The sequence below is a fragment of the Anolis carolinensis genome, chromosome 4 (genome assembly GCF_035594765.1).
Source record: "Anolis carolinensis isolate JA03-04 chromosome 4, rAnoCar3.1.pri, whole genome shotgun sequence".
Taxonomy (NCBI): domain Eukaryota; kingdom Metazoa; phylum Chordata; class Lepidosauria; order Squamata; family Dactyloidae; genus Anolis; species Anolis carolinensis.
Window position 1 is genome coordinate 199435925 of NC_085844.1, and position 21409 is coordinate 199457333.

Here is a 21409-nt window from a genome sequence, read left to right on the forward strand (position 1 = left end):
AGTATAAGACTCTTAGTCCATGCCAAAATAAAAAGGTCTTTGTCTGGTTAGGTTATGCATATACAGCAAGGAGGGTGCATTCTGGCTCCCTGGGAGAGGAGTTCTAGTCTAGGGGCCGCTACCAAGAAGGCCTTCTCTCACATCCCTACCAACAGTTGTGATGGTGGTGAGACTGAAAGGGTCTAGTAACAGTGAAGGGGCAGTAGAAATAACAAAACTTAAGGGTTTTTATTTTATTTTATTCTCTTTATTTCATTCTTTCTTTCATAGCCACAGTATCAGTTTACAAAAAGAAGAACTGCACAGATAAGAGTATTCAGGTCCCATTTTGCTCAATATAAATTAATTACTCCAGTAGGGCAAATAAAAAACAAAAAAGAGAACTTGGAAAGCCAACCAGAGGAAACATGGCAAGACAGTGCAATAGATTTTTCAAATCCAAAAAGTTACAAAGTGGAGATATTTTGCAGAACATGTTCCTTCAACTTAGAAATTCACCTTTAAAAACACACACACCTTGAACCAGCTTTCCAGACATATGACAAATAACTCATACTGCTCAAAAAAGCAATATCTTAAATACTGAATTGGGAAAAATTCCACCTGGACAAAATGAGACTTCAAGGCAACACAGGCTTGGATCATAAGGAATGTTTATCATCATGTTCACCATAGAAGGAGCACATCCAGTCCTCTTACCCCCACTCACCTTCCTGCTGATTGAGACTGGGGAAGGGGTACAGGAGACACACATACTGAAAGGTTTACCTCCAAGAATCTCTGTATCTTATTTTAGAACCTTAGTGACAATTTAAGATGTCTTTTTAAAGGCACATACATTTATCTTGTTTTGGAAGAACAAGATGCCTACTTCTTTAAAAGCCTGCTGTGTCTGAAATGTAAATCCCATCTCAGTTCCCCACTTCCCAAGTCAAGGGTTTTGATTTGGTCTCCCTGCTGCTTCCTTTAAAGAGTGCTGGCCAAGATGCATTTCAGAACAAACCACATTATGGCCCTTAGGAGATTATAGAGATGCTCTGATTCATTGGCCTTGAGAAAGGTTTCCTCTCTGCAAAATCCAAATGCTGCAAGAGGCAATAGCACTATTAAATTTCTTATGATAGATGGAAATGCAGAAAAGTAAATTTTAATTATATTGAGTCTCAATGCACATGTGAATCTGACTGCAACTGGTCTTTCCAAGTTTTTAGACAACTGCCATAGTTCATCTGAAGACCTGTTAGATGTTGATTATCTGGAAGATGTTTGTGTAGCAAGCTTTCTCCTGCTCCATCTCCACCACTTTTGGCTGGAGAATAGCAGGATAGTTGGACCACTTTTTGAAACTGTAGTACAGACACTTTCTACCAAAACACAACCGAAATTTTCAGCCAAGAGCTATTTCTTTTTCATCATCTTGCCATGGCATTGTACCACTTCAGAGGCATTTCTACCTCTCTTACTATTTTGTGCAATTAAAGCACAGTGCAAACAAAATAATCACCCTATTCCCTAGGATTAGAGATGATCATCAGGGTCTGTTTGGAGAGATGAAAGTGTTCCAGGACAATTAAATCTTCAACTTACTTCTCCTTTGCTGGTAAAGAAAATTTCAGATTTCCCACCTGCATCAAACCTAGTCCATTCCCACATCGATAGTAGGTATCTCCCCAATTTCTCCAGCCCCTCTGCACTACCCTTAGCTCATTTCCTACCTCGATCAACTTTCTATGGACAAGCTTTTCTCTCTCCCCAAACACATGCCCGTAACCCTGTTGAGCCACTTTTACAAGCCATTGTTAGAACATGGAGCATTCACCTCTTTACATTCTGAGAACAGTCAAGAAGTATGCAACAAAATAAATAGTTCAAGCCAGCTGCACTTCCTGCCCTGTCAGGGAGAAGACACAGGCTGCTGAGAGCCGTCTTGTCCATCCCAAAGGGAAGTGCAAATAGTTTGGGACTATGCCATTCTTTCTGAGCACAAAGTCAGAGCTGCAAGACCTCTGCATGTGTGTATATAAATTACCAAAGGTCCCTTTGGGGCCATGAGGGAAACAGATTCCTCAGCTCAGTTTCATGCTTAAAGCCACAGCCCGTTTATAGACTTCGGTGACATTTTCACAGTCCGCCAAAGAGAAGCAGCTATCCACCAAGGGGTTTTGGCACTGGGTAACTGTCCAACGGCGGAGTCGGCGAGACCCCATCTCCCCCTCTGTCTCTTCCAGCTGAAGCAGGTCATCTGCAGAGATGGCTGCACGCATGGGTGCTCCTCCATCTGCCTGTAATCGATCAGGCAAGTCCAGCTGATCAAACGATTCTGATGAAAGAATACTATCCTCACTCACAGCACTGGATGGACGACTACGGGAGGCCATAGACATTTTGGGCAAGTTGACCTCTACAAAAGTAGAAAAGACCTTGGCAGGCACACCTTCTGACTCGGTGCTGCTGGAGGAGAATTTGCCATTGTGCTTCAGGATGCCTTTCCGACTGGCATGAGCATTTCCCAAGGTTGGAGCAGATGTATTATTGTCAGCAAAGGCATTGGCATCGAGATCCAGGTTTTTAGAGTCTAAAACCTCTGTGGATTCACTACGCTCTGGGGAAGAATAATAACCAGATTCTCTCTTCTGAGGCTTCTTCAAGATTCCCTTCTTGGGCATGGGAGGAGTGGCTACAATGCCTTCTGCCTTGCAGGCTAAAGCCCTGGATGATAAGACACAAGCCAGGTCCATAGTAGATCCTGTATTCTCCTCTTTCCAAGAGTCAACAGAACCTGCAGTTGCTGGAGGAGGAGAAACTTGGGTCTTCTCACAGGAATTTCTCTTCTTCAAGATGCCTTTGGGCCTCTTCAGGATAGATTTGGATGGGTTCTCTGGAGGAGGACCAGTCTCTTGCAGAGCATGAGATATGTCATTCTCCTTCTTTGACTTCTTAAGGGAGCGTTGTCTCTCTAGCGTGACACCGGGAATATGTTGCTTGAAGAAGCAGCGAACCTTGGAGCCATTTTCAAAGAGAGGCCTCGAAGACCGGCGCAGCCATTCTGCTACGGTGGCTAATGAAGATTCATGGTCACGTGAGGACTCCTGTTCCCCAACGGGCACCTTGTAGCCCCAGTTCACCCACCAGTGGCTAGCAATATCTTCAATGGTGGCTCGGCGCTCTGGGTTCACCATTAGCATCCACCGTATCAGGCCACAGGCATCTGGAGAACAAAAAAAATCAATAGAAATAGGTAAGGGCAGAGTCCCATTCAGGTTTTCCATTTGGGAAATTTCACTATTTCAATTGTAGTTATTACATTTATATCCTACCCTATTTCATGGCACCTCAGGGTGGTGCAAACAATAAAACTGCATTAACAGTTTACTGCATTTTCAACTTTGGTGAAAAGAAAACTGAAGGATGATATGACTGTACTCTTTTAATAACTCAAGGACTATCACAAAGAGGAAAAGGCAGGTCTGTTCTTTGCAGCCTCAGAAGGCAGAGCTAGGTCTAATGGCTTTAAGTTACAAGAAGGTAGATTTTGATTGAACATTAGAAGGAATTTTTGACACAGTCATTCAGCAATGGAACCAATTGTCCTAAGAGGTGTGGGGGTCCCCTTCTCTGGATAACTTCCAAAAGAGGCTGGGAAGCTATCTGCTGGGGATGCTCTAGGTAGAGATCTTACATTGAGCAGTGTGTTGGATATGACAACCCACAGGACCCCTTCCAACTCTTATGAATCTAAACATATTAAATAGTGCACAAGGTAAGATTAAAACCACACCTCCACCACTACCCATTTCATCTGATGGTTTGGTCTGTGTAATGAAAATTAAATAGAAGCATGTACAGATAATTAAAAACAGAGGTTGATCTTGCTGCACTACAATTATTATTCATGGCCATTGGCAATGTTGGCTGGAGCTGATGAAAGTTTGGAGCCCCTAGAGGGTTACAGCATTTTTATCCCTTTAAAAAAGCTGCAGGTTCTGCTACTTTAAATTGATCCTCTACTCTAATCTGCCCTGAGTGCCCTTGGGGAGATAGTGTGGAATATAAATAAAGTATTATTACTCATGTCTGCTTACCTGAAAGTTTGGTGGGCTCTCTGTAGTCCCCACTTGTAATCTGCTTGACTAGAGTCTTGTAATCATGACCATCAAAAGGCATCGCACCATGAATCAAAATATAAAGGAGCACACCAAGGGACCAGCTATCAACCTGCAAGGAGAGAATAACTTTTTTAGGTGATGCAAGACAGGCTCCTTCTTGCCACTTCTGTTTCTAGACCCTTAGCTGGCAATAATCATACAAACATAACAAGAAAACCTCTTCAGCTGTTGCTTTACACCCAAGATATGTACAGACCCATTTTAATGCTGTGCCAAGCAGCTCATTTTTCCTTGTCAATGAAAGTATTTACCAACAGACATCCTACAATCTATTAAATGCAAGTAAAATACTTGTGGCTATACTGGGTTAATACCATCTTATTCAACATTCAAGATATTAAGCTCTTACCTCAGGTCCTTTGTAAGGCCTTCCATTGACTATCTCAGGAGATGCATAGAGAGGGCTGCCACAGAAAGTCTGCAGGAGTCGGTCCTGCTGGAAAACATTCGAGAGGCCAAAGTCTGCGATCTGGCAGGGAGAAAATTGGTCATAGGTTAGTGCTGTTGAGTGTTGGAAGACAAAAGTGCAGAGCAGACATAAAAATATATATGGGGGGTCTACTTTCCAGTGGAGAAACCCTTCAATAAGAATTTCAGGAGAAGCTCCTTACGTGCACAGAAGCACTGTGCAAGGGGTCACAAGTTGTTTCAAGATCATAAAATTAACAACAGAACCACTAGGTGACATTTCTCATTCACAAAAAAGGCTCTGGCCTTTATATATGAACAACAATTTTGTGGCTTTGCAGAGGGGCCTTTGAATAGTGTTGTTCAAATAGCATTAAAATCACAACGATACAAATACATTGTTTTAAAGGAGTGGTATTCTTTATGTTGTTTATTCACTTATATGTAAAATAATCCTCATATTAATTTTTTAAATTCATGTTGTGGCTTTCCTTGCATCCCATGTCTGAAGAAAGGTGGGATATAAATGAATAAATAATCAATTTGATTTGAAATCTGAACCCAGAGCTACAAACTGATGAGCACTGTGGAACTACCATCTATAAAGCAAGAAGTCAGACAGTTCCTTGCTTCTGTTTGTTGGAATTTGCATGGTTTTTTAGGCTCACTGTGCCCTCCTTTCTGACTGACTTTTCAAACCCACGACAAACACAAAACAGGGCCAGCTGACCCCAGCCAACAGCTACAGGGACAACATACTTCAACTTACTGAATTTTTGTCTATTTTGCATCTAACAACCAAGAAGCGATTCAGAGCAAAAACGGAAGCCCTAAAAGCACACTCAGTTCCTAAAGTGAAAGCAGATTTGTTCAGCATGTACCATACCTTTAGGGATTGACTATCACGCCCTTGGTTTATGACTCTGCTTGTGCCAATCATAAGTATTTGCTGATACTATTATTTTAATACCTTTGTTTATCCAACCTACAGCCAATCAGACAGGCTAGAAGGTACAGAACATGCTTTCAGGTTTCTTGTTGCGGAACAGCCTATTGTTCAGTAAAAACAGACTATGGTGAGGCTTTGTTTATTATTAACTGCACAAAAATCTGCATTGTGTTGAGGACTGCTTGGTCCTTCTTAAGAAAGAATAGACTCTTGTGTGGAAGGCTATGAGAATTAAAACCACACAGCAGAATTCTGAGAGTTTGTGATTCTGGTCTTCACAATTTAAATCCAAGAGGCTGCTGGACAAACCTCCCAGTTTTGAGCAGTGTTACTGGAATCAGTGTTCTATCATTTTCTCTTCCTACTTAAGAAAAATGAGAACTGATAGACTGTCACAATAATCCAGCTCTCCAGTGTGTTCACTAGTATCCCCATGAGCCCAGCCCCCATAGAGTAGTTTGGGGTAGGAGAACTTCTGACTTATGGTGAACCTATCGTGTGTTTTTTTCCTGGTACAATCTGTTCAGAGGGGAGTTGGCATTGCCATTCTTTGAGGAGAGACATTATATTGCCCAGATTACGCTGTGGATTCCCATGGGTGGGCAGGGATTTTAATTCTGATGTCCCTAGTCCAACATTCAAACCACTACATCATGTTGTCTTAATGGTAAGTGTTCTACCATGTCCTTATATATGTGCCTACAGACCTGCAAGAACTCCTTTTGCGGCATTAAATTTTCAAGCTAAGGCAACATATATCATCTTTGAGTAATACCTACTACTCTGCACTGAGTATGACTAAACAATATAGCATTTAGGCAAAGTTGCTTCTTTCTGATGTCAGAGTAGTCCCCACTCTGTAGCCTGGCCTTCCACCTAACCCAAGCAGTCTCCTAATGAGTCAAATTACAAACCCATCAACCCCAGATATGCCAGTTGGAATTATGAACATTATAGTCTAATATGTCTGGAGGATTCTGGGTAGCTCATTGCTGCAGTGTAATCTTTTTCTTAAGAGATCCTGAAGGAATGTAAGTTACTAATATATCTAGAGAATGTTGGGTAGCTCTTTTTCTCAAGAGATCCTAAAGGAATGCAAGTTACTAAAAGCAAGCTACTAAACCTCTAAATATAGCAATCCTCCTTGTACAAGAGGGCTTGGCTAAAGCTTGATGAATTATTTGTAAACCTCAAACAGACAACTGAATTATTTGGTCTAATTGATTGTTTTCAAAAGAATTTTTTTCTGTCTTGGAAATGAGTGTTTCCTTCATTTATTTTTTAAACAAGCTACAGAAACTTTTCCCTCTTGTATCTTATTCTGCCATGAGTCACCATTAGGATTAGCTCTTCATATTTGTATATTCAACAAGGGATATAAGTTAGAATTTCTGGTAATCACGGTGTATATTCACTTCCTTCCTTGTTGGAATATTCAGGTCCTTTTAAAATTCCTATTTGAAGTTTCATTACAAAATGTTCAGTTCTACATGTTTTGTTAATACAGGTAAGCAATCTCAGCTTTAAAGAAACAAGGCCCTCACAGGGTGAAGAACACATAAATGCATTTCAGTATTACTTGAGGACCAAACCATAGGGGACTGGGTGATTCCACTCACCTTGATGTTGCCATTTGCATCCAGCAGGATGTTCTCAAGCTTTAGATCTCTGTGAACAATTCCATTCTGTTGAGAGAAAAAATAGCAGGTCAGCAGTTTTTTTTCTGGGAGGGAAGGGAAGTCAAGCCACTCTGGAAGATTGCATCTATTCATTCTGTCGAAGTATACATATACTATCAACACAGTTAAAAAACTGTTTGCTGCTAGCTGATTTGAGTTTCTGACCTACTGAAAAGTAGTGCATGACAGTGCAGTTGGCTTTAAAGGGAAAATCAACCACATTTTTGAAGATTCTGAGTCTTATTTGCTCTTTTTTCCAGCTATTTTTTAAAAAGGTGTATGTGTTATGGTGTGTACAAACCACTGAGAACTAGGACAAGACAAAATTGCTGTCCATTCCTGGATTAAAGTGAAGGAATCCACACACTTATTCCAGTAGCACATAGTGGTTAAGATACGAGATGGGAGCAAAACCTTGCCCACAGTTCGGCATCTTCTCTCCACCCTGGCAGTGCAAGGACAAAAGAATAGTCCCCTATTCCTGTAAAATTTATTCATGTTCTTTGTGACAAACCTTTTGGTAGGCTAAGGAAAGCTTAATGTGACAGATTGAAGTACTTCTTGTATAAATGACTACAATATATACCTAAGAGATCTGGAATTCTATATCTTTACTGCTAATTACTTTACATGCTTTGTTCTTGATTTAAAAGGCAGAGCAAATACAAACAGGTGCATTCCAATTTAGTAAGGGAATTTATTATTCCTGGTATGCAAATTGCATGCTGGAGAGTCAAGAAGAACAATAAAGGCAGCCATACAAAGATCAGACTTTCTGGTGCTCAACAAAGATTGCAGAAACTTCCTTTCTCTGAAAGGTTCTTATGTTCAGTGAAACAAAGATTATGCTGTGGGCAGGGTTTTTGTCATAAGGATTTAGTGACATAGCAGATGGAAGTAAAGGGATTTAATCACATTCTTCTTAAGAGGCACACCTTTAAGTTCTTCTCTTCAGTGTGGCTCGCTTGTGTTAAATAAAAGTGAAATTCAAATTAGGATTCCTTACACTATCTGATAGCTATAGGCGTTTCACTGAGGGTAGTGCGGAAGCTGATAAAAATAGTGCTATGACTACATTTCATATGCAAACAACTCAGAGGTCAAACCCACATGGTCAGTTCCCAGATTTCACCACATAACTTTGGTGTGGGCCATAGTTCAGAGGCAATTTCTCTATGGGGATGATACACCAGTTCCATGCCTGGATAGGATTAAACTATTCATATGTGACCTGATCTGCTCCAGTGTTCAGATAAGGAAATTGGACAAGTGTCTGACACCACCTCTTTTGTTTTTTTATTCAACCTTTTCCATTAACATGATTCCTTAGGAAGCCAAGAATACCTAAACTTGGTCTCTGTTTATAGTAAGATTAGATAGATAAAAGATGAAACTACTTTTGCCATCTACACAAAACTTTACAGTCACTTCTATATGCCACATATTGATATTTCCCACAATACAATTTCACTCCAGGAGTCTATGTCTGATACTGCATGGTTACAGGGTAGAAAAAAGTCTGAATCCTGGATAAACTGGATAAAGAGCTTCTGTATGGGAAGGTGCCCAAATAGATCCTTCTAGATGACTCTTTCTTTGTCAAGATCTCCTGAGCATTCTAGAGGGAGCCTTTGATATCAATAGGCCAGTAAACTCAACTCACCTTGTGACAGTAGTAGACAGCAGACACCACCTGCCGGAAGAAGTGCCGGGCTTCTTGCTCAGTTAGTCTCTGGCGCTCGGCAATGTAATCGTAGAGATCCCCCTTGCTGGCATATTCCATCACAATGACAATCTTGCTGTTGTTTTCAAATACTATAACGAACAAGGAGAGGGGAATGACTTCATGTAAGATGGCTGACAACCCTGTGGCCTTAATTCCTATTCTAATTCACGACCCTGCTTCTCTGGGGTTACAGTGTGAGCTCTACTGTACCATTCCAGTTCCCTATGGCAGTGTTTCTCAAACTGTGCTCCTCCAGGTGTTTGGACTTCAGCTCCCAAAAATCCCACCCATCTTACCAGCTGCTAAAAATTGTGGGAGCTGAAGTCCAAAACACCTGGAGGAGCACAGTTTGAGAAACACTGCCCTATGGAACCATCATTATTCAATGTCTCTATATGTAAAGCCAACATAGAGTTATTGGTATTTATTTCTATAGTGCCTTCAACAGACATGGCACCTCACCTTTGACTACTGTAAAAGCTTAAGGCTTGGATCAGACCTAGTATAATTTTATGATCTTAACTTCATGTGTTATCCAAGTTATCTGTGGATTGTAAGAGCTAAGATAAGTATGCAACAAAATGTACAAATATTCAGATTTATGAAACACAAACCTTGTTTTATTAAAGGAAACCTATATTCATCCTTACAATATTGTACATGTCTGACCACACAAACCATGATATAATACCAGAATAATGGCTATTACAGCAGACTTCATTTGTGGCCATGAAAAAAGGAGTAACTTTAAACAGCCCTTTAATCTTATAGTTCGAAGTACAGGGAACTTATTTATATGAGTATGTGTTCCCACTATACATTGTTTTGTACACAATATGAAAGGCTAAAAATAAGGAAGCAAGTACTAAAAAGCAGACGGGAATGTTACTACTCTTGAGCCGAGCGCTCTGGGTGAGTCATCCAGTTGTGCCTGAGGCAGAGTCTGCAGAGAGCTTCCACCTTCCCACTGTCTAAAGTTGTCCATTTTTGGTGAATAACATCATTTGCTTTTACATTAACACTAAAGTGGGCAACAAGGAAGAGAATGTGGTTGCCAGCTGAATAGGGAGAAGTTCTGCGTCAGTTTTGTTTCCTCATAGTTTGTAGTCAGCTTCCCATTACAACAGTTTTTCAATTCCAGGTTTTCAGGGGCTAAGAAGTGAGGGTCATTATTCAGTTGTATATTTTGTGACATTTCTGGAAGTTGTGCAATTCTTCACCCTTGAGCCAAAGCAAGGGAGTAAATTTCAGACTGGAGTAGAAAGATATTGTGTTGGGCAGGATAACGTGTGGCCCATTAGATTTTTATTTTATTTTTTGGACTACAGCTCCCTTCTTCCTCCACCATTGCTCATGCCAATTAGGGCTGATTTTAAATGCCTTTATTAGATCAATTGTTTCATTTGTGAAACTTTTTATTATTTATATTCGGCCAACCCTCCACATTTGCTGAGGTTAGGAGTTTAATACCCCCGTGAAAGGGGGAAAACCATAAATATTTTTTTTAAAAAAAAACCTATAATTGTTACCTGAGAGAAAACCACTCTAGGAATCTCTAAATCCTCCAGCATAACTCTATGGTGAACTTCCCCAAAATCATAGAATTGGACTGAAGACCTAAAGATTCTGGCAAAAGGTGACCACAGATGTCCACTGGAGGTTTCTAGAGATAGTGTTTTAATCAAATCCTTGAGTAATCAAATCTACAAAAGTCAGACCTGAAAATGTGAAGATTTGACCGTATTGTAAGATGCCTTAGATGCCATATTGAGAATGAGAATCTTTACACCAAAGGTTATGACATCGCATAATCTCCCAAGCCCAGCTATTTGTGGGCTTAGGCTTGGTTTGTTGGGAGTCGTCTGGCACCAAAATGATATCAATAGTTAATCAATATATTGGACCAATACTATCAAATTAAACTGCTTGGAACAAATTCATACCTTCATGGACAGCAATGATGTGGGGATGATTGAGGGAGGACATTATTTCTATTTCTCTCCGGATATGGATAAGATCCTGCTCATCCTTTATTTTATCTTTCCGAATAGACTTGATAGCAACCTGGAAATTGAAGAAACAAAGATTAGCAGTGGGATAATCTCCTCCCTTGCTAATGGAAATGCAATCATTTCACTACCTTCAATACTGGGAGTAGAAAATCTATGACAAATCTATCAAATTGATGAGATCTAAATTGAATTTCAACTAAAAATGGGGTGGGCGCAAACTCTCAAAATAAAGCTGTATCAAAATTACAGAATGCAAGCTATTCTTAATAGTTAAGAGCCAAAGGTCTATCAGTGTGTGTGGAAATGTTAGCCACCCTGTATAGTACACAGAAAATGACATTTATATTGACAACTAAAGAAATACAAGAGCTGATCTACTAACCAAACAGACAATCCCTTAACAAACATTGTGGGGTGACACCTTTTCCCCAAATCGTATACATGAAGTTTAATTTGAACAAATAATACGTTTCTCTTACTATTTTAAAACAGGGCATTAAATATATGGATTTACTTTAAACCAGCACATTAACACTTGCTTAATGTGTCTGTCTTTCTGTTCTAACCAGTGCATGTGTCATAAAAGGTCAATAGCTTCATCTGATGCAATTAAAAACAGTACAGTTATCCCACAAGCATTTGACTTGAGACCAAGTCACTCCAACCTGGTTAAACGAAAACAAAGAAAATGTTGGCACTGAAAGAGAAGCCATTAAACTTAGGTAGCTCCTTTTCTGAAAAGAGTGGGTAGCAAAATGGAACTTTCCCCAAATTCAACCAGCTGGCTGAAATCTGAACCGGCAGGAGCAAACCTTCCAAAGTTTGCTCAGATTTCTTTATTATGAAAATTCCTCTACACGGAAATGAAGGGGAGGAGAGGGAAAGTGAGAGCACCAGAGAATAGATGCAGTTAATCCCTTTTCAAAGGAATTGCAGAGACAATGTGCTCCTTGGGTTGAATTTACAACGGAATCCGGCACAACCTCGTTTCTTCTATCGGACAAGAATGCGGAACAGCATTAATCCTGTAAAAGGATCTGGGAGGACACATAATACTAAGTCTCCCAGCAACAACAAGGAAAGGGAGGCCTCCCCATGCATCCTAAAAGCGATGAAGAGTTACAGCTCTCCCAACCAACATTCCCTTCAGATGTTGTCAAGAGTGTACCACCCAGCATTTCTTACCATTGGTTATGCCAGCTGGGATCAATGGAAGCTGCAGATGAATAATATATTTGCGGAGCCCAATATCAAAGAAAGCATAATTTTGTCATATGTATAGACAGCAATTGACACAAAGTGAATTCCATTAAATTCAAAACTGTGATCTGTAGTTTGCCCTAAGCTACTAGTAGGAAAGAGTATTTTCAAAGGAAAGTGGTTCAATAGATGTTTTACTCCTGATGTAATTGGCTCCTCCATGCACTGTGTCACTAGAGATATTGCTACAGCTTCCCCTTCTCTTAGGACTGGCCTTGAAATCAAGGGCTGCATCTCCAAAGATAAACGGGAGAGCTCACGCAGACCCATGCATCATCATGAGTCATGCCTTGCAACAAAATGACCAGCAGGATGAGAAGCAAGCACTTCCGTTCTTCCTCTCAGATAGACATTAGGACAAATGGAAAGACAGCAGTGATGACAAAAACCTAATGCCTTCTAGCCGTTGGTTTAAATTTAATCTAGAGTTTGTCCTAGAAACCAAAAGAGAAGTCAATCAGAAATATTGTGCTTATGTCTAACTGAGAGTTATCTTCGGAAGGCATAAGGACAAGTCAGATAAATAGAAAGTGGAAAGGACAGTAAAGCACACATAAGCTCTCACTTTCATTAGGTGGCCTTTGTGCTAGGTTGAGGAAGTTAATGTTTAACCCCTTCTACCTCAGCACCTGTTCCTCTGTTGTACTTTCTGGAATGTGCATAACTGCCCTTGGACAATACGCAACCTTTTCTAGTCTGTCTATCGTGTGCCCATTTATAAAGGTCCTCTCGTCCATCTCACCTCCTGCCTGCCCCCTCTGAACTCTATGCCACAAGTCCACGTTGCTCCACTTTTCATTGATCAGAGGCATGTGTTTGGAATGCCTGGCATCTGGCCCTGGCCTCAGCTACCCTGAAGATCTGGGCAGCAGACCTGCAGAAAGCAAGCAAAGTAGCTGCTACTGAAGAAGAGCCATTGTTAAGACTTAAATACCTAAAGGCACCAGATCCCATCTGATCTTGGAAGCTAAGCAACGTCTGTTTTGGTTAGTACTTGCATGAGAGACCACCAATGAACACCAGGTGCTGTAAGCTAGATTTCAGATAAAGGAATTGGCAAAAACATAGAAAACCTATGAACCTAAGTAAATGTATGGGGTCACCATAAGCCATCAGGCAGTTTGAAGGTACATTCACACCCTCCCACAGTCCCAGAAAACAAGGCTGCTCTACAACAATGGGGGTGATAATATAAAAATCCTGCCGTTACTTGGGAGCATCTTAGAACAAAGAGGAAAATAAAAGTGCCTTTTTGTTTCCTTCGCAGACAAAATATCAACAACAACAGTTAAGGAATCATCATATTTGGACTGAGCAAGTATTGCTTAAATGGGCAGCAAGAAGCAAACTATGGAACATTCCTGTTTTGGCCTGCAGATCCCAAACTGCCCCCCAACAGCATGATTACTGCTATATGCTTATGCCCAATTTAAACTCTTTCTTCAAGCTCAAGCACACCAGGTTTCCACAGATGACCATAACTACCACTATGAAAACAGATTTACTCATGTTCAGCTGAAAAAACACAGCCTTCACAGAATACACAAAATGCATGTGGTATGCTTGTTTTTTCCAATGCAAAGATATGCTACATTGGTTGTCTGTAAAGTCAGCCTTGTTTTATTTTTGTTTTCAAATCTGCAAAGCTAGAGGCCAGTACTGACCAAACAAAAGTATAAACATGCATGTTGCCCTCCCCAACTTGGTGCTGTCCAGGTGTGTTGGACTATAACTTCTATCACCCCCCCATCCACAGGAATTATGGTAAATGCACCTGAAGTACAACCATGTTGAGAAAGCTGAATTTATATTCTTAACCAAAATTAGGAGAATTTCATTCACAGTATTGTTGGGGTAACTTTCATATTCAAGAGATGGGAAAATACACAGATGCCTGTGGACAGTTTAGTGATGCTAAAAGGATCATTTTCTGAGATTTTGCATGAGAAAGCAAGTTAAAGGCCACCACATCTACAGGGCCTTTAACTTGCTATCTCATGCATAAAGTGCTCTGTTATCTTCTCTTCCTCGCTTCCTGACAATTTGAGGGGTATATGTTCCTACAGAAACCCAAAAACAAGGCTAGAGGCAAACGAATACAAATGGAAGGAGTACAAAACCAAGCTATATTGTCTCCGTTTCCCTGATCTCCACTGAGCCCAAAGCTGGATTGAGGGGCAGGCAGGCTCTGAGCAACACTATTGCAGCCTAGCAATGAGGTGAAAAGATCAGGTCAGAGGTCTGTAGCCCCTGACCCCTTGCTAACAGTTCATCTCTTGGAGGGAGTGTCTGGAGGCACACAAGTGCCCATTTGATTGTGAGAATCACATCCTTTTCAACTAGGGACCAGTTAGGCAAGACAGGCATTTTGTGAAGTCAGCCTTACCGCTTCATACAGGAAATGATGACTGCAGACGGACAATGAGTACCACCAGCCAACTCCACTTGATAAGTTATAATTTGGCTTTTAGGCCATGTTCCAAATCTGGTTTTAATTACAGTTTTAGTGAGAAAGAGATCTCTGACAAGAAATGAAAACTCTCCAGGTGCTTCAAAACTAGTTCCAGATTCAGCACACTGCCCTCTTCTTCTACAAGGTATGGATTATATCTTTTTCTCAGTGAGGCCAGTGTTCTTTTACTACTATTTTTTTGTTTTAAAAACAGTAAGAGTGTTTGCGGGAGGAGTTTCCCATTTTGCATAGCACAAGCCCTGGAGTCCACATGCCCTGCTTTGCTCGCAAAGGGGATCAAAATTCTGACTTCCTGTTTGATTTGGCTGAAAACCAAAAACTAAAAGCCCCACTCTAATGTATAGGAAGAAGCAAGATGGCAAACAGGTGCAGAAACCTGCTAGCCTCTTCATTGCAGCCAGCCTACAGTTTCATATGAAGCTCTGACAAACAAACAGGCCACTTGTAATCCCTGCTTAAGCAAATAAACTGAAAGTTTCACTAGGCCAGGTAACACATTAGAAAGCAAATAAATGTAAGCATAGTGAGTTAGAAGATTGGGACAGATGACTCCAGCTTTGGAAAGGTGTACATATAAAAGCTCTTTGGTTACTTAAACTGTAGCACCTCCAGTGTGAGTTGTACTTCTGCCGCTGACACAGCAAACACAGGATTTATTTCCTTTAATCAACGTTGTTGCTGAGCCAGGTTTGTTTGGATTCTCTCTTTGAAGTCTGAATATACCTTACTGCAAAAGAAAGTAGTTGACTCACTACAATGCAGCCATTTGGACTTAGACAACTTTGTCCAAGTTAGACAACATCACCAAGAGCATGTATAAGAATGGCATTGATGATCCTTTTGGACTGTAGCTTGTAACAGATCTTAGCATTGGGAATTGCAGTCTAACATCTGGAGGGCTACAATTTACCTGAACAAGAGAACTTGGCTTTCTTTATCCAGAAATTTTGCTTATCTGGAAATAATGTGCAAGTACTATTTAATATTTCACCATCTGGCAAAAAATACTGGTATTTCCCAACACATACTTTGTACATCAGTACCAAACAGTTGAATTTTATGAAAGGTGTTCTGTGTTAATGTAGCATTTCTAAAGAGACTCTGACATGATCTACAGAAGTCTATTTTGTTCCTTCAGCAGGGACATTGCTAGGCACTTTAAAAGATCTGAGATCTAGGCACATAAAACTCAATTACGCATAAAACGGTACACAGAAATGTATCTCTCTATTATAAATGTAGAATAGACCAAGATACTGGGAATTCATGGGCCTTGATCTTCATGGCTTTGGTTTGATGGAAGGTTTATGATTTATCACAACAAAAATTTTGTTAGTGGTTTAGACCCAGTCAAAAACATGCCTTAATGCATATTGCTAAGACTATGCTTCCCTTCATCTCCCAATGATAGCTATGATGCTTGGACTGATGGGAGTTACAATCCAATTACTGGAGGACCCCAAGTGGTCTATGGACCTGCAGAGCCAGTTGAAAGGGGAAGCACAGATTTTTATTTCCAATTACTTTGTGTTTTAAAAGCATTTTTCTGGTGAAGGGATTGAAAAGCTTTTATCAGATTCTCTAGGAAGCCCATGACCCAGAAAATATTAAGAGTGATGGCTCTAAACCAGTTGATCTCAAACTCTGAACTCCAGATATTTGGATTTCAACTCCCAGAATCCCTGACCACGAGCCATGATGCACAAGGCTTTGGAGATTTGAAGTCTAAAACATTAGGAAGGTCAAAGGTTGCTGCAAGCTGATAAAAATGTATTGTTAGCTCAACCAGCTACAAGTCGAGTGAAACTTTGCAAAATCTAGAGGCATATTTAAGATCATGGAAAAATCTAGCAGGACCAAAAGTAAGCAAGCTTCTTAGTTTAACAGCATTCCTTATCTAGCAGAATATTAAGGAAAAGAACAGAAGGCATCTGGGATGGTTTGACAAATGTAACAGGGCAAAACAGGATTGAGCTCCCTGCATTTATTTGTAACAGCCATATAAAACAACGTGGAGCTGTTATATGGACTTCCATTAGCTTAAACTGGACAAAAATAGATGTGGGGTCACACACCCTGGCTACCTGCATTTTTGTGTTTACAGTTTGTAGAGGCTGAAAACTGCTCAGAGAAAAGCTAAACATGCAACTGCAATACTGTTTATTCTCCCTTGTAAGAATAGCCGAGTCAACATGCAAATTCCCCCTTTCACAAGGAACAAAACCTGCCACTTCAGTCAGCATGACTGGAAGCTGTTTATCCACCACCCACATCAACACTGCGCGGAGATGTGCCAAGCTGACAATGAGGCCTACAAATAATTTATTCCCACACAGGCGTGCTTTGCCAAGACCTTGCATATACTGTAGGCACCTATGTAGATTTTTGGAGAGATCACTGCCATAATGCAGCAGGCTTCTCTAGCAAATCACTTCCCTTGAGGTGGATTATATAAAAGCCAAGAAACATTGCTAGCAGTCTGGAGGCAAATTGAAATTGTGATGAGGCACCCTAGTGTCTGCTGGAAATTTAATTTGCCACAGAATAGTAAGGGAACTTTGGGTCTATTCTGATTGTCTGCAATTTCCTTTTGCAAGCCGACTTGCCTGAACCTCAAGTGAGGCCAGCCACAAAGGCAAACAGTGGCAGGGCAGGAAATGTATGCCAGATCAATAAGAGTAAATGCGTTGGGGCTGGAAAAGAGGGGAGAAATAAATATAGCTGCAAAGGACTGGCTCGCTTTGTCCTCTGATTTCAAGGAGAGTTAGGCAAACTTCTGCCAAAAGAGGCCTTATAGTTCATGTGCACCCCCATTTTAAAAAAGTAAACTGTTGCCATGAACGCAAACCCTAAAGGGGAAAAAACCAAATGCATGCCAATGAATTTGCCACCATCAGCAAAGGGAGAAAGTCAGCCTGGCAAGAAAGCTGAGAAGTTTTACCAGTCTGGATCTGAGTTAATTATCTTTAATCCCCGCCACTCTTCCTCCGCAGCCAGAATGATTCACAGCAAGCTGGGTGAAGTTTGGCAAAGCCATCTCAACCTGCGCGGGCCTGTCCCCATCCCAGCCAGCTCTGAGCATTCACTCAGCTTTAGATCACATCACTTTTCAGCCTCTCTGCAGTTTGCATCACCACACTCACTTTTGTGAGTGTGAAGGGGCCTTGTTTCCACGTTTTTGGCAGATACAGAAGAAATCAATGCATCCAGAGCCAAGGCTCCCTGCAGCGCAGAGACCTGAACTAGCCTTTATCGTCTTTTCAGCACTATCCTGCATGCCTCTCATTAGAAATAACTCCTTTCCCCCAAAAAATGTTACCAGATAACATGAACACAAGACCCACTTTCCTCAGGAAAACAGTGAGACTGATGTCTGAAGAAACCTATAATGCTAAACCCAGGACCAGAGTGTGTCTCTAATGCCATTTGGCCTCATTTTAACTGCCACAGCTCAATTGTATAAAATCATGGAAATTGTAGTTTAACAAGATATTTAGCCAGAGTTCTAGAGCCTTACCAAACTACAACCCTAAAGCAGTGACAAACTGCTTTCATTCCACAGTAGAGATGCAACCAGAGATGGATGATTTGGCAGCTCTGGCCAGCAGATTAGCCTCTTGCACCACTTTTTTGATTCCCTCCCTGCAGAGAGGTGGAACAATTACTCTGCAGTATAATTATTATGATTAACATGCATTTAGGCAAGTCATTTCTTTAGTTGCCATGCCTTTGCTTTTCCACCTACGCTTGTTAACCCTCCCTACAAGGATTGTTAATGGGATCCTCCCTCCTACAAAGGACCCCCATAGAGTACATGATCCTGGTTGCTTCTACGGTGGAGTTTTCTTGGCAAGATCTGTTCAGTAGACCTTTGCCTTCCTCTAAGGATGCATTTGCAGAATCAGTGTAGTTGGACACCACCTAACTGCCATGGCTCAAAGCTATGGAAACCTGGGAGTTGCAGTGCGGCAAAAGCACTCTTCAACAGGGAATGATTGAGGCATTGTAGAATTACAATGCCCATGATTCCTTGACATTGAGCCATCAGAGTTGGGAGTGGATTCCGACAGCCTTAATTTTTATAGCACTGAGCTTGAGAGAGAATGACTCAGGGGGTTTCCATAGCTGAGCAGGGATTTGAACCCAGATCTCCAGAGTCCTAACACTCTCTAACGATTACACCACTCGAGCTTTTGTTACTTAGGGGCAAATCTGAGATACACTCACTGCAGGTATTTTTCCCAACACCACATGATGAGCCCTGAAAAGGTCCCCACTTGAACTGCCTTGTCTCGGGGCTATGAAATTTGGGGTGGTATATATATGTGTGTGTGTGTGTCAGAAGCAACTTGAGAAACAGCGAGTTGCTTCTGATGTGAGACAATTGGCTGTCTGCAAGGACGTTACCCAGAGGACACCTGGATGGTTTACCATCCTGTGGGAGGCTTCTCTCATGTCCCCACATAGGAAGCTGGAGCTGACAGACGGGGGCTCACCCTGCTCCCTGGATTTTGGTCAGCAGTCCTGCCGGCACAAGGGTTAACTCATTGTGCCACAGAGGGCTCATATATATACCTAATAGTAATAATACACACCTAATAATAGTAATGCAATAAAGACCTAATAACAGGGCCACAGCCAGAAAAAAATGGTGTTGAAACTTTTTTGGCAAATCATGAAGTTCTATAACACAAAATAATTTAGAAATCAGGCACCATCGATAAACTTCAGTGGACACTCATGGGGATTTGGTTAATCATTTAAAATTCATAAGTAAAGTAGTTTTTTTAAAAAATAACCTGGAAAATGGGGAGTTGGACCCCTACCACCCCCCCTTGGCTACAGCCCTGCTCAATAATAATAATACTATATATATAGTAGTGCTCTATTATCTGGGCAGAGGCGCACACATACATATACATACATAGTAGATTTACATATATAATTGTTATTACTATCGCAAGGTAATGGACTTTATAGGACATATATAATAATAACTCTTGTAATAGTAATGAACACATCATATATATATAGAGAGAGACTTAATCATAATAATAATAAATAGTATGTTATATTGCATATATAATGTTTATTATTATTACAAGCTCTTTAGTCTTCTCTGTCAAAGACGGATGTTGCCTCTCCTAAGTCCCAACTCCCTTGATTTCATAGCACTGAGCAATGGCAGGCAAAGCGGTGCCAAACTGCATCCATTCGACAGTGTGTTGATCAGGCATGGGCCAACTTGGGCCCTCCCTGCGGGTGTTTTGGACTCCAACTCCCACCGTTCCTCACAGCCTCAGGCCCTTTCCTTTTCCCCCTCAGCCGCTTAAGCGTAGATCCCACCCTGAGCTTCTCGGGCTGCAATCCCGATGCGGGGATGCTGCACGCTACAAGGTTGCCGCATTGAGTGGGGATTTCTTTCCCTGTGGGCGGAGATGCAGAAGCCTGCGAGACACCGGTGGTCTTTTGTTAGGATAGAACCAGAACAAGGACTAATCCTAGCCTGGCCTCCCTTCCTTACCAGTTTCCCGGAGCGCTCCCTCGCCTTCTTCACCTTCCCGTAGGTGCCTTTGCCCAGCGTCTCGAGGAACTCGTAGTGGCGCCGGAGGTTGTGCTTGTGGTAGTGCCGCTTCACCGCTTGCCTCTTGGCCGCGGGGGGCTGCGGGAGGGCGGCGGCAGAGGCATCCATCGCCCGCTTGTCTAGGCAAGGCAGGCGGCAGGAGAGGCTCTGCAGAGACGGGGCGCGAAGGCATGAGCCGGCCGGCGGATCCACTGCCCATAAATGCGAGGAACCTGCCCGCTGCGGAGCCGCCCTCTCTGCAACCATTGGCTGCGGCGGCCCACATGACCCTCCTCCCCGTTTGCAAGGTGGGAGAAAGCGAGGGAGGGGCGGGGAAGGGAAACCCTCCCTTTGTGGGCAAGTCCATTCATTTGTTTTAGGATCCCAGCCTAGGTTGTGGGGGGATTTGTAAAAGCGCTCAAGACTTGACTGTTTGGTTGTGCATTTAAGTAAATTAGATCTAATTTACCAAATAGTCACTGCTGAATGTTTTTATATTGTGGAATGATATTTTAAATTGTAAGTCGCTCGGAGCACTCTGGTGGAGAGCGACAAATTAAGAAATAAAGTGAAGTGAAGTGAAGGGATTTGTACCTTCCATCTAACCAAGCACTTGATGGACAACCTAACTAAATACAGTAGAATCTCGCTTATCCAACATAAACGGGCCAGCAGAACGTTGGATAATAAGGAGGGATTAAGGAAAAGCCTATTAAACACCAAATTGCATTATGATTTTACAAATTAAGCACCAAAACATCATGTTTTACAACAAACTGATAGAAAAATCAGCTCAATACATGGTAATGTTATGTAGTAATTACTGTATTTACGAATTTAGCACCAAAACATCACAATGTATTAAAAACATTGACTACAAAAACATTGACTATTAAAGTAAAAGGTAAAGGTTTCCCCTGACGTTAAGTCCAGTCATGTCTGACTCTGGGGTGTGGTGCTCATCTCCATTTCTAAGCCGAAGAGCCGGCATTGTCCATAGACACCTCCAAGGTCATGTGGCCGGCATGACTGCATGGAGTGCCCTTACCTTCCCGCCGGAGCGGTACCTATTGATCTACTCACATTGGCATGTTTTCGAACTGCTAGGCTGGCAGGAGCTGGAGCTAACTGCGGGCGCTCAAGCCACTCCCAGGATTTGAACCTGAGACCTTT

The 21409-nt window shown here is 41.6% G+C and overlaps 1 protein-coding gene across 1 annotated transcript; it reads right to left on the minus strand.

Moving 5' to 3' along the window:
• Positions 1 to 225: 225 nt before the first annotated feature.
• nuak2 (NUAK family kinase 2) lies at positions 226 to 20534 on the minus strand. Its single transcript, XM_008109607.3, has 7 exons — positions 20198 to 20534; positions 10872 to 10992; positions 8866 to 9017; positions 7143 to 7208; positions 4516 to 4635; positions 4083 to 4215; positions 226 to 3208 (listed from the first exon to the last, which is right to left on the minus strand). Exons 1-7 carry the CDS (start codon positions 20501 to 20503, stop codon positions 2067 to 2069), a joined length of 2040 nt encoding a protein of 679 aa, XP_008107814.2. The 5' UTR covers positions 20504 to 20534; the 3' UTR covers positions 226 to 2066.
• Positions 20535 to 21409: the final 875 nt, after the last annotated feature.

Excerpts from the sequence above, each read along its gene's own strand:
- nuak2 (XM_008109607.3), bottom strand. The coding sequence starts at position 20,503 with ATGGTTGCAGAGAGGGCGGCTCCGCAGCGGGCAGGTTCCTCGCATTTA. Across the intron at positions 10,993-20,197 it reads GGGAGCGCTCCGGGAAACTG|GTTGCTATCAAGTCTATTCG; the intron begins GTAAGGAAGGGA and ends TTCAATTTCCAG. Across the intron at positions 9,018-10,871 it reads CATCATTGCTGTCCATGAAG|TATTTGAAAACAACAGCAAG; the intron begins GTATGAATTTGT and ends TGTTCGTTATAG.